This window comes from Stegastes partitus, unplaced genomic scaffold (genome assembly GCF_000690725.1).
Source record: "Stegastes partitus isolate 25-593 unplaced genomic scaffold, Stegastes_partitus-1.0.2 Scaffold2281, whole genome shotgun sequence".
Taxonomy (NCBI): domain Eukaryota; kingdom Metazoa; phylum Chordata; class Actinopteri; family Pomacentridae; genus Stegastes; species Stegastes partitus.
In genome coordinates, this window is record NW_007580012.1 from 405 (window position 1) to 13,991 (window position 13,587).

General features: G+C 38.4%; 1 protein-coding gene across 1 annotated transcript; it reads right to left on the reverse strand.

The window, feature by feature from the left end:
* Nucleotides 1–407: 407 nt before the first annotated feature.
* On the reverse strand, nt 408–6,033 carry htatip2 (HIV-1 Tat interactive protein 2). The gene is made up of 7 exons (XM_008304659.1): nt 5,686–6,033; nt 5,036–5,225; nt 4,833–4,940; nt 2,710–2,847; nt 2,524–2,585; nt 1,169–1,399; nt 408–820 (listed from the first exon to the last, which is right to left on the reverse strand). Exons 1-6 carry the CDS (start codon nt 5,808–5,810, stop codon nt 1,192–1,194), a joined length of 831 nt encoding a protein of 276 aa, XP_008302881.1. The 5' UTR covers nt 5,811–6,033; the 3' UTR covers nt 408–820; nt 1,169–1,191.
* Nucleotides 6,034–13,587: the final 7,554 nt, after the last annotated feature.

The following is a 13,587-nucleotide window of genomic DNA, read 5'->3' on the forward strand; positions in this document are numbered from 1 at the left end:
GCAAACATAAGTTAATCTGCATCATATTCTGGATATTTGTCATCATTATCTCATTCAAGGGGTTTTTAGTCTTAAAAAGCAATAAAATTAACCAAAAACATGATCATTCACTAATGTCGTTGCTCAAGATCATCAAATAAATTGGTAACTTGAATTCTAGGACCAATGTTTGGCTTCAAAAACAAAATTCATTATCAATGAATGCTGGTATTCTAGATATGTACGTCGTCCATGGATTGTATTCGCATTTCAAAGCTAATGCTCAATCAAAAATTAATATATGTTTTAATATGGCAAAGCTCAGACATTGTGTACAAACATGCAGCAGATATTGTGGTCTTGGGTTTGTATACAGCGTATTGATAATCTAGTGGAAGTTTCCCTTATTTAAATACACACACGCAAGGTTAAATATGTCATATAATTTAATAAGCATGTTTAAAAACATCCAGTATTATTATCTAGCGTACAATAAACACAAGCATTTACATTAAGGCAGTGATTCAGTGTGTCAGAGCACAAATGGTGAAGACTTGGCGATACTTCCCTGATGAATACATTCACAAATAAACAACAGAACGCAAAACAAACCTGAATGATGTTCAAAGAGAAAACACATTTGATAGCATCACATGCTGTTTTCATCATAAATAAGTCAGCAGGTTTACAGAAAGATCATCTAGGTTTCTGACAACTGCAAAATTAATGGAAAAATTTCAGGACTGTAAAAACTTGATATGATGATGATGATGATGATGATGATGATGATGATGATGGGTATTGCAGTATGTAGTCATCTTTGTATACCTGCTGGAATGACCTGAAAAGAGAAGATAAAATGAAGTTTTGAGCCACATATTTCACTGAAAGCTGCTGAAATTTGAACTGATGTATTTTGGGAAAGTTACTTTACTCCTTAAATCTGAGCTCAATATTTAAGGTTTGTGGGGAAACTAAATAAATGCACTTATTGTGTATTAAAAAAACACATCTGTTCTGGATGTGTGCAATCTAAGAGTGCAAGATACCACTAAAATCTCTTACAAGGATACATTTACATTAACTTTAAGACCGTGACTACCAAAATACTCCTTAAATAAAACCGTGGATGACTACCACAATGTGACTGAAGTGTCAGCCCAGTGGAAGTCTGTGATGTTCTTCTCACCTCTAACACATTTTCCTGCTCTCTTATTTCTTTTCACTTTTTCCCATGGTGGCGATGGCTTTGTTCTCCAGGATCTCCGTCTTCTGCTCCGGCTGAAGCACGGTGTTGGACACCATTGCTTTTGCCACCGCTTCAACCGGGACGGACATGGTCTTGGAAGAAAAGACGCCGAAGAACTTCCTCGTCAGCCACTCGGCGGGTCGACTCTCCTGCCGGTCCACCAGCAAAACCCTGCCGGAGAAAATTACAAAAGGTAGGATTTAGAGGTTGCAGGGGTTTGATCTGGTTATTTAATCAGAAAAAAATCACTTCATGGAGATTATTTGACTTTTATTTTTCCTCCACTTTATCACTGATTCTCAAAATTTCACACTGGAATGACTTTAGAAGACAATCAGTTCAAAATTATTCATAACTAGCCTCCTTTATTTAATCAGGCTGACTATAATTGAATATGTAAAATAGAAGTAATTAAATCAGGATGCTCTCCTCTGTTAATGTGGGATCCTCTGAGATTGATCTATTTGTCTCCAACAGTTACGTCTCTATTTTCTTAATCTTTCCTGTTCTATCACTTTTATTACCCACTAAGGTCCAGATCTTAAAGCATTATTAATTATTATCTCCCAGACTCTGCTTCAGGGTCATTTGTGGCTTCCTTCTAACTTAGCCGCTAGCGTAGCCTGTGAGAGCAGCTGATTTCCTCATTTGTGGCAACAGCTTGTGTTTCTTGTTCAGTTTCTGCTTGAGACATTTCTGAGACCACAGAGTGACAACAGATAGAGAGAGGAGGCTGCATCGGACCTGAAGTAGCGCATTTAATTTACCAATAATCAGTCAATAAAAACAACGCGACTGCTATTCAGAAAAATGTCAGATATCAGGTACGATAATCGATCTATCCCTGTTTCCCTATTATAATAAAAAATACAATGAACGTCACATTGCATCACAAGTGTCTGGATCTGTGTTGAACTGCCCCAGAGGAATTCAGACTCAATCACGGTCTTTGAAATGCAGTGTTTGCACTCCTCTTCTCCTTCAGCTATGATTGAATGAGAGCATCTGCCCAGATTTCTTTGTCTGCTCATCTCAAAGCAGCCAGTGTGTTTTCAGAGTAAATCCATGTTGTATAATTCCACATGATTAACAACAAAACAGTTAGATTGCAACAGGATGTTTATTTTCAAGCTTCAACCAAATTTCCTGTGCAAACATTTGTCTGCAGCCGAGCTGCCAGGATGTCATTCTGTCTGTTTACGTGGTACTACTTTTAATTTGGGTTCAGTTTTTACCTCCATATCTTAAACATTCAAATGTATCACACAAAGGTACTGATAACTGAAACCACTCACCCTGGTCTGTAAATGGCGTATCTGTCAAAACCCAATGCCTCGATATCTGCTTCCACTTGTCCCTGAAAAGAAATCCATTCATGGTGAGACACAGACAAACTTTGGTTGAGAAGAACAAGATGACCTGATTATGAGGCAGCAGAGTATATGTATATGTATATATACATGTGTGAATAAATGAAAGACCTTGACTTGGAGATAGAGAAAGCTGCTGCCTTTATCGGCTCCTCTGGACGACTGCAGGTGAAACTGTGAGCTGCCTCCTGCCTTGGCGAGCTCGGCTGATTTTAGAACGTAGTCACGATCGACTCGGACGAATCCATCCTAGAATAGAATAGAATAGAACAGAATGCTTTATTGTCATCAAACATGGTGCATGACGAAATTTAAGATAGCTGCCATGTTAAGGTGCATTGAAAATACAAACATAATAGACATAATAATAAAAACAATACACAAGTGACTATGGCAACTACTATAGTATAATATCTACAACCAAGATCAGCTCCAGAAGACCCGATATTGCACATGAGACAGGGATTGCACAGCAACTGAAATTAGAGCAATAATGTTGAAAAAAACAAAACAAAAAAAAGCTTTGATTACATTTTGGTAACACTAACTGTCTCTACTACTGTGTGTGTGTGTGTAAATATTTTATCAAACTGTGTAAACCAGCTCATTTCAAAACAAAGAATCAACAAAATCATGTGAATAAATACAGAATACAATTTTTCAATAGTCAGAATGATTTTGTATTTCTTCTTTCCTGACGTACTGTGATAAAATAATCACACTGAGGTATCACATTTTACTGTTAGGTCTGAATGAGCAGCAACAAGTTGAAATCTATTTAAATCTGTCAGATCTTAATACCAAAGAACATCTAAATGACCAAAACACACTGGACTAAACAGGACAAAAAATGAGATTGGCATGTTTACATTGTTAATTTGTTGATTGTTATTATTACTGGTTAATTTTTTTTTTCACACTGGACATCTATAAGTGTAAATGCAAACACTTTAACATTGCTGCTGCTTTGCCATTTCATTTACAGATTTATGGAAATCAAATGTGCTGCATGAGCAAATGCTCATCCAGGATAAAGCAGGGAAATACTGAGATTGATATCAGTAGCTTTAAAAGTCTACTTTTATTTCACACAATATTATATTCATTTTTTAAAAAAAAAACAACACAAATACAATGATTCAGTTTTTTAAAGAGCTGTGACCATGATATGTCCAGAGCTGACCGTGTAATCTTATTGCTGCTTCTTTATAACCTCAAGCATAGTACTCTGACCTACATACTGATAATTAATCAGTGATGGGCCACTATCAACGAGTACGACCGGTTCACTAGTTGTGCTCTAGTGGAAATGTCGGCCATTGCTGGAGACGAAATTGCTTAGTCATTGCTGCTGCTAATAATACCATCAAATCCCAACAGAGACAAAGCAAAGCAAACAGTAAAATCCAAGCTAATTCACTGCCCACTTGCCACATTTGATTCGATATGGCTAGCTGTTCTAATATTTATTAGCTGTTTAACTATCTGGAACTAACATTACAGATTTGAACAACTTTATTTTGACTCTTCATACCTCTACTGTGGCCAGTTTAACCCAGTGATGATGTCATTCTGACTGGTCAAACAGTTATAGACCACTGTAATTCAGTTGGAACTAGCTAAATAATAATTGCACATATCTCAAGTGTCATAACTAGTCGTCATGCACGTTGTTGCTCATGTGACAAAGAAAAAACATTTGCATGGCTGCTGTGGTGGATAACCTTATTTGAAAATGGCATTAAAGAGAAATAACTCAGGAGCAGGGAGCTTGTGGAGAATGTTAGTTTAGTTCATAAGAGACGTTTGGTTTAATATTACTCTAAATTAGACCTCAGACTGTTCTGAAAGGACACTAAAACAACTGAAATTCTAATTCAAGGTATCTGTAATAACATTTGGCCAAGACAGGATTCCAGTTTGTGGGAAATTAAGATATCTAACAGGGACAATGTGGATATCTTGAATTAGAATTGAGAGTGGTTTGAGTTTCACTGTGGGGATCTGAAACTGGAATTACAGCTCATCACAATTCAGCTGCACTTATCTATTATGCAAATTGGAAGAAATCTGCCAATGAATTGTAGATATCTGTAGTGCAAAACCTCGCACACGTAAAAACACCAGTCATCTCTACGACTAGGCACAATAACAATGCAGATGTGTGAAATGTTTTGGACATCCAGGCCAGCTATTAAATATTAAAGCAGCTTGCCATAATTAAGTGAACTCACAGCTCCTGCTTTCGCTCTGGTTGTTCCCAGACAGCAGTATCCAACGTCATGGCCCTGGAAGGCAGCAGCATGCTCATCAAGCTTCTCAAAGTCAACCACCTCTTGTGCCTGGAAGCATTAAAAAAAACAGCAGTGTCAAGCAAAATGGAATAAAGTCATTGATCACAAAAGCTGTCAGCTGACTACAGCACTAAAACACTAACCACGTTTTCATACGCTTTGCCCTCAAAGGTGAGCTTCCTCCTTCCAATCAGAGTTATCTTGGAGAAGATGTTTCGCTCCAGCAGCTCCTGAAGCAACACCTTGCCCGTTTCCCCAGAGGCACCCAGGATAAAACAGCTCCTGTTCTGCTGCCTGAAGTTCTCCTCCAAGGTCTTCATGTCCTCGGCCATGCTGTGTGCCAAAGCAAACGCCCTGTCAGCACTGCGCATGTCCACAGGTAAAGCAAACAAACCGTCGTGCGTTTCATGCAGGTGTGCTAATGTGAGGAACGCTGTGCAAAACTGAGCAATAAAGTGTAAAACAAACTAATAAAAACTTAGGTTAAGTGGGTAAAACGTAAGACGAATTCATCAGAAGATGAAAGCAGTTTCGAAATGAGTGCTAATAGTGTGCTGCAAGGTGAGTACGTTTGCCAAAAAGTAGGAGAACCTTAAATCAACGAATTTCCCAACGGAGTTTGGCTTGACTTTCTAATATCCTCGAGTAAAGTGGTCAACATCAGCCTAGGACCATTATTGCTAACTATAAAGTGAGTTTAGCAATCTTTACGACACGTGTAACCGAGTGCACGAAGTGTAAATGTCGAGTTTAGCATTCATTTATGCTAGCTTAGCTCTTCGTTGCTCCTTACCTCGAGTATTTAGCCGGAACCGGGTCGTCGAAAAAACTGAGGACAGCTGCAATGACAAGAACCAGGATAGTGAGGAGCCCAGTCGCTTTTCCCAGGGTGGAGACCAGCAGAGTCAGAGCAGACATCACTCGTAGCAACGGTTAAATTGCTGGAACACTTCCTGGTTGCTTCATGTTTATCTGCGGTGCCGTCTTCCTGCTTCGTCGGTGGGCTGAGAGCAAAAATCAGAAATTATCGTCACTGTCAATGTGTTGTTTGCCATTAATTTAGCGACGCGGGTTCGCTGTTGGACTGTTAGCTGTGTGTTTTATTTATCTGGTGTAAATTATGGCAGTAAATTATAAACAATGTGCCAAAATGAGGCTCGTTCTCGTCCCTGTTATCCACCATAGATAGCGCTTTATGGACGACGCATGCGCACTAGCATTTTGACAGACTCCTTACAGTAATACCTGAAGGGAAAAAAGTATTCAGATCCTTTAGTAAAACTAGAAATACAACAATGTAGAAGTACTCCATCACATGCAAAAGACTTCTAACTTCTATTCTACTAGAAGTCCTAGCAATAAAACGTAATCCAAGTATATAAGTATAATTTGCACATCCCTGCACATTGTCAATATTTCTAATACTTTTGATATTTTCATATTTTCTGTACTTACTGTGGTTCAAAAATGTCTGTTATGCACCAAAACACAAAGTCAAATTACTTAATTAAAATGTAAAAAATACCCAGCGTTAAAACTGCTTCTGATTGTAAGTAAAAGTACTGGTTTGGTCCCTCTTGCTGATTTATTATCATATATGATGGCGTTAGATTATTAATCTTGAAACATCAGTGTGTCAGCAGCATCTTAGTGTTACTATGGTGTATATACAAGGACAGCAGATAAACCTGATGGCTCCAAACATGTGCAATAGTAGAGGAAAGAAGGGTGAAAGTTCTGACACATCTGTTTTTAGTTTTGTGCTAATCTCAGCATTAAAAGCTTTGAGGGAATAAACTCTGTTTAGTGGGGCTATTAGACATAGTCACAAAGGTTAGAAAGCACTGATTTAATCTTCACGTATGTGCTGTATTTTAAAAGCTTGTTATATTATTCATCGTGTAAAGTCTTTATTGTAAAAGTAACTAAAGCTGTTTGAGTAGAAAGCACAATATTTCTCTCTGAAATGTCGCATAAAATAAATGGAAATTCTGAAGTAAATAGAGTTCCTCATACTCTACATAAGGACAGTACTTGAGCAAACACATTTAATTACTTTGCACCAACAAATAATGCATGTTAATCTTCACCCAATATGATTCATGCTGTAGAAATGTTTTCTAACAACACTCTAATCCTCACTGGTTCAGTACAGGTGTTTTCTCACTGGACTGCACAATAAGGTGGGGTTGTTTACCTTGGTGTTGTGTTGGAGGTGCCTGATAGGTGAGGAATAAAACAGCATTTGGTCTCTGCCCTTTACCAGATCAAGCCAACAGCAGAATGAATGATATCAATACCAATACTTGGTGAAAGCTCCTATGGTGGCGAGGCAGGATATTAAGTCATGGTTTATGATGGTGAATACATAATCAATAGGGAAGGAGTGCCTGCTTGCTATTATTTAAAACTGCCAGTCATGAGGCATTTCTCTTTACAGATCCCTTAACTGCTTGTTCACATGCATTCTTAAACACACAGCTTTAATGGTAAATAAATGTTCACTATATTAACAGAAGAGGCATAAAAATCTGACCAATAAGAAGTGTTCAGATGCTCAGAATAGAATGTAACATGTGATAGATCCTTTTTAAATACACTCTCATGCAAGACTATTATAATTTTTTTCAGCTTTTTTACTATTTACCACATAACGTAGAATCTGTATAGCTCGTTAATTAGGCCTGTTTTATTTAAGGACAGTACCACCGACACCCACTGATTAAACTTTTCCTATAGTGAGCTGAAACTGGAATTTGCAGGTTGTGTCACAAAGGCTGGACAACCAGTGCAAGGCTGAGCTTTTCTCCTCTTAATAAGACATGAGCTCCCACGAAAACAGTGACTTTCTAATATGACAGTATGCTATTTAGCAGTGCAATTCTGTTTTTCTGCATTGTCTTTATTGATGAATGATTCACACATGACTGCAGTTCTTTAGTTCACCTTAATAAAGACACCTGCACGCTGTTCCTTTAACTCAAAGATCAGAAAAAAACAAACTTTCTCATCACCAGTGTTACAAAAACAGAACAGAACAAAGCTAACCCTGTGCAGAGCTGGAAGCAGGCAGCAGCTGATACTTTTATTCTCCTATTCCTATTTATTATTATTTTTTTTAAAGATAGAAATAATAATAAATAAATCAAGTGCTGTGTAAATGCTGTATCTGTAATTTCTGATCATAATTAAGCTCCCCGAAAAGCCGTGGTGTAGCTTAAACTATGAGGAAAACCACATTCAGAATCCCATCAGCATTTGTGACTGTAGCTAAAAATACCTTCATGGACAGAATATTTGTGGCTCACTTTATGTTTAGATCAAATATTTAGTGTCATTTGTATTCAGTATTTGTTTTTAGCTGCTAGTTTTAGGAACGTTAGCTGCATTTTTGATTTTTCTGTTGTCGTATCTTATAACAGATGTAGTCAGTATGGATTTTTACAGTGAAGCTGGTGGAGCATAAACTGGACCTTTTGTTATGAGTTTGCCCTTTCTACAACATCTATGTAATGAAAGCATCATGCAGGTTTACCAGTTTTCAGTGTGAAGAAGCAGGAAAGATTCCGTTTTCATCAGCAGTTACCTAACACGACTTCAATATGAGTGAAAGTGATTTGTGAACAGTGAAACAAGGCTGATATTTGAAAGCACAGACAGGAATAAAAGACGAGTGTCCATCCAGCACAAACACATTTAGAGTTGAGCTGCTAGGATGGTGAATGCTGCTAAAAATCGGAGCCACAGTGCAGTTATCTCCTGCTGTGAGACGGTAGTGGACATGCATGCCATCACGGCTCAGCTCGGCTCAGCATGGCTAAAGCAGACCAAGCCCATTTGTGTCCACCTGTGGTGCTCATTTTCCTATTAGGTGTGACCCCATAGTGTATTTAAATGCATTGTATTTTATATTGTACACTTTGTATTCGCCTTATCAGAGGTTTCACCACCATTGTCGTCCAATGTTGAATGGCAATGTGAGACACAAACATTTTATTAAGGTTGGGTTCAATAATGTGACCAACAGGCCCTGAAAACTTTGTGTGTCTGTGTGTGTGTGTGTGTGTGTGTGTGTGTGTGTGTGTGTGTGTGTGTGTGTGTTAGCATTATTTAATCATTTAACCACAATATATTCTTTATTAGGAAGTAAAGAGAGCTACTTTCCCTTTTTGCTCTTAAGCAGCATTCATCCATATCTAACACCACAAAAGCACAGCATGTGATGTGAGAAGGGCATTTATGAATCTATACAAAGTCAGAATATTACTTGAACTGTGCTAGTTGAACAGCTTGTAACATATAAACAAAAACTATTACATTTAAAGTAGATCTAATCGAAAATGCAGGAAACACGGCCAAACCCTACTGAGTTTAAGTTGTTATTCATTACAAGCTACTCCAAAAAAAAAATAAAATAAAAGATGATAGGTCATCTACTGTAGAATCCATTGTGTTCACAGGTTTTGCTTTTAAATCTGTTTGTAGTTACTGGCTTTGGGTCCTTGGTGAACCAACCCAGAGGTGAATCTTCTTGTAATAGCTAAATAACTAAAGTTAAAGTAACTATGGTAGTATGGATAACTTACTAACATCTCAACCTTTTAAACCTGCTGTTAAAAATGTACCTTCACGTTTGTGAGCTGCATTTGTCAGCGTAATTTTGCTTCTTTTTCTGTTTACATAAATTACTCTTACAGCAAATGCAAACAAGTGAAACCCAAAGGAAAACTATATATTTAAAATTCATTGCAAGCTGTCCATAATTCTTTACATGTGTTCAGCCAGTGTGGTTCTCAACCAGCTGGTCAGATCCAGCTATATATGGCTGAACATGGTTTCAAGATAGGTGTTTGAAGCTTTATTTGAAGGGAAATTCCACTGGTGTTGTTAATGTGCTAATATTAAGCCGAAATAATGTCCAAAAAAACATTAAGTATGAAGAGGTTGTAGCTGCACAGAGACGATGGAGAGGAGAAAGAGACTCTTCACATAATTACTGTTTGTGTGTTTGCAACGGTGAACATCAGGTACTGCAGAGGAAACAATGTCAGTCTTTTTAATGCATTTCTGCTACACTAGATCTCTTCGTTCCAAGTTAAAAAGTTATCTGGGATGGCAGCACTCGAGCATAATTTCGTTAGAAAATCCAGCCTGCAACCGGAGCATGGACTGATTCCTGAAAAATGTCTTTGCCTTTTGTCAGACCTTCAGGGGGTTTCATTAGCCAAAACCTGCACACAAAGAAAGCAAGTCCAGTCACATGCAATGAATTCATCAACACCCCATGTTTTTAACACCCCTGCCACTTGGAACACAAGGCATCGACCCAATCTAATAGAATATGATGGAGCCAGGGATGATCCTTTAAAGATGTCAGCAGTAAGAGACAGAAAGAAAAGAGGCTGAGGTTGAGAGAAGAGGCCTTAAACTGGCACTCTGCTGAAATGAAATGTCGCCTCTTTGTTCCTTAGCCGCGGGTGCTAATTGGGCCTAGCGGCAGGGAAGAAAGCTGCCGCTGGGCTCCTGTCTGTCGCACCTGTTGAGTCATTGTCTCTCACATTGATCAGACAGGAAGTTGGAGTAAGAAGGCTTATGCCTCAGTGGGTGCGTGGCAGAAACGTGGTTCAATTTCCTTTCAGAGCTCCGCTGCTGGAGGTGGAAATGCCAATGGTGGTCAGTGGTCAATTGCGTTTGACCATTGATTAGCTCGCACTAAAAGACATATGGATCATAAAGAGTTTGTTTCCATCCGCTTGTTCACATTCTTCTCCTGACTATACTTCAGTCAGTCCCTCCTGCATGTCCTTCACATTGCATAATAAGTCGCATGTCTCTGTCGCTGCTGTTCGGCCACACTTCACCTGAGGTATTATTCAAGCGGGATTAGCTGTCAGAACGGTGGACAGGAAATAATTGCTCAAATGTATTTTATTTGAAGTTAATACCCACATCTGACTGCAGGTGACAAATGAGTAGAACAGAACTGGTAATGCTCTTAGTTACTCTTCTACACATGGAGGAATCTGTACATTATCTACAGTAAATATATATATATTTTAGTTTATTTATATTTTCCACTGATGTTCTTACACATTTGTGCTGATGCCTAAGCTGCTGTGACACCCCGCTGTGGGATTAATATAATCTTGTCTTATCCTAAAACTTAATAGTGGCTAAGGTGATTAGCAAACTATTTTTTATTTGTATTTAAAATCACAGGTATAGCAGGACTGTTGCTTAACATGATGTCTGACACATGTAACGTCTGCACTTTTGGATGAAATGTGCAGAACTCCATCCCAGGCAAAGAAAAGTTGCAACTGAACCAGAGATGGGATGTTTGGTTTGATCCCAACGTTGCTTTTAGTCATTGAATTACAAAAACGACCCTTTTCTTGTGGAGCAAGTGTAGAATTCAGAGAAAAGTGCAGACGACAAAGCAGCTTTTACGTAAAACTAAAAGGAAGAATTACACATTTGTAGAGGAAACTGGAGCTTATGAGCCGAAAGAGAAAATGTTTTAACTTCTCCAAACACTTTAGTCGATCACAACTTCAACTCTAAATATCTTTAGTCCAACTAGTTTTATGCAGACGTGTGCTTTGAATCTTTTAAACTTTAAAGACTTGACATCTAACCCTTTATGACATTTAACTGCACCCTCTGACACAAATAAGCAAACCTCATTACTGATCTGATCCTGTAAAGAGTTTAGCTTTGAAATATAAATGACCAAATGTATGTATTTTAATCTTATTTACTCAAAGAAAACGCTTAAATTCTGTAAAAAATGGCTGATATGACAGATGAGACTTTTATAAATGGGATTTTAAGCATATTTCCAAGCAAACACACACATGGCGTCACCTACAGATACACAACCAGACACACACACACTGTACACCGACACAGCTTAAGGCTTAGGGCCCCGGCTCCGCAGACTCTGGAGTGTGATGCTAATGATGGCAATTAATGGAGCCTGACAGCACAATCTGCTGCCCATTGTCTCCCAATAAACAGCTTTACAGTCCACATGAGCCGCGGAGCTTTGAGCTGAGACAGTGAGAGCAGGAGACGGCCGGGGTGGAGGGTCAGAGCTCAGGGGACCGAGCCGAGCCTGAAGTGGGGATTAGCTCAATTAGGGAGGCACTGTCTGATCAAGATGCAGCGTTCGATGGTACCTATGGGGTGTACGCCATAAGAGAGGCCTCCATCATTAAAGCCGACTGTTGCCATTAGTTGTTGCTGTGATGCAGCTGGTGTGAACAATAGTCAAGATGATGCCTTTTGCTTTTTCTGTGACCTCATGCTCAGATATCCATTTATCGTCATACGTTTCAATGGTAATTAATCTCTAATGTGTTTTTATTGTCCAAATGATAACAGATCTATGAATATTTCAAGGTGCTTAAAGTTGTATTTCGGTTTTATCATTAAAAGGAAACATGAGTTTACTTCATTGGATTTAAATGTTTTATTTTTTCTGCTAACTTTAATGCATAGTTTTCTTTGTCGTGGTAAAGACTTATTCACTGTTTTGTGAGGTTAGAGTTGCATTTGGGGTTTAATGTGGTATGTAAAGCTTTAACTAAGTGTCTTAATAAGCAGATGTAAAATAAAGATGGGACTTTTTCCGTATTGTTTTTCAGGAACAAATAAGTTTAAACAAATTTTCACCGTAGTATGTCCACATGCACCAGAAAAACATTATTACCTTCAGTAAAAAGACCCAGAGTTCTTTTTACAGCAATAAAAACTTGCTGTTATTAGAAAGAAACCACTAAATAAGCACTCTAATAAAGGAGCAAAGAAATGCATGAACTAGAGTCTCAATTATGTGGCAGATTGTGAAAATCTAACGTTTCGAAATCCAAAATATAACACAGATTTTTGTAATAATGTATAATAGTGTATATGGTATAAAACAAACAAAAAAAAAACAGGTCATGCAAAAACAATTTCTCTTCATAAAGTAATGTCAAGTTGTCATACAAATTTCAAGATACTCTGGAGAATTAAAGGGAAAATCCAAAGTTTGGAGGCTTAAAAAGGCCATAACAGCTGCCAGATCCTCTGATCAGCACAATACAGTGACTCCACAGTAGGACGGAGGCTCAGGGTCTTCCTCGGGCTCGGCTTTGTTGCAGGCTCAGACCGGGAGGCTCAGACCTTCGCAATATGTTTGAGGTGAAGCGGAGTATCAGCGGTACTCAGAGGAGCTTTCCTGCTCAAAGAGCCGCAGCTAAGCAGCAATGAGACCTGCTTTTTCCTGCTCCGAGCAACAATGAGCTCATTAAAAGAGCAAACAGATTATCACCGTTTTTCAATAGACGGTTTTAAAAGAGTCTGGGGGACCTGGCAGCTCCCAGCAGGTAGAGATAAGACTACACTTGCACATCTGGCCAACCTGCTGCTGACTACTGTCTCAGATTTGTCTGCATTTAGTTTACGTTTGCCTCTTTTTGTGCATCTAAATAAAACTCATTGCAGCATTGCTTAATTTAGAAAATGAAAATGTCAAAGTGTGAACCCTTGCTTAAAGATATGCTGCTTACAAATGGTTAAAAATGCTATAAATAGGAAGGTATGAATGTGGCAGTGTGATGTTTTTTAAGGTGTTATTTTCTTGAGATTTCCAGTGACCAATCAAATCTATGATTAGGTTATTTTTGAGGGGGTTCACAACAGAAAATGA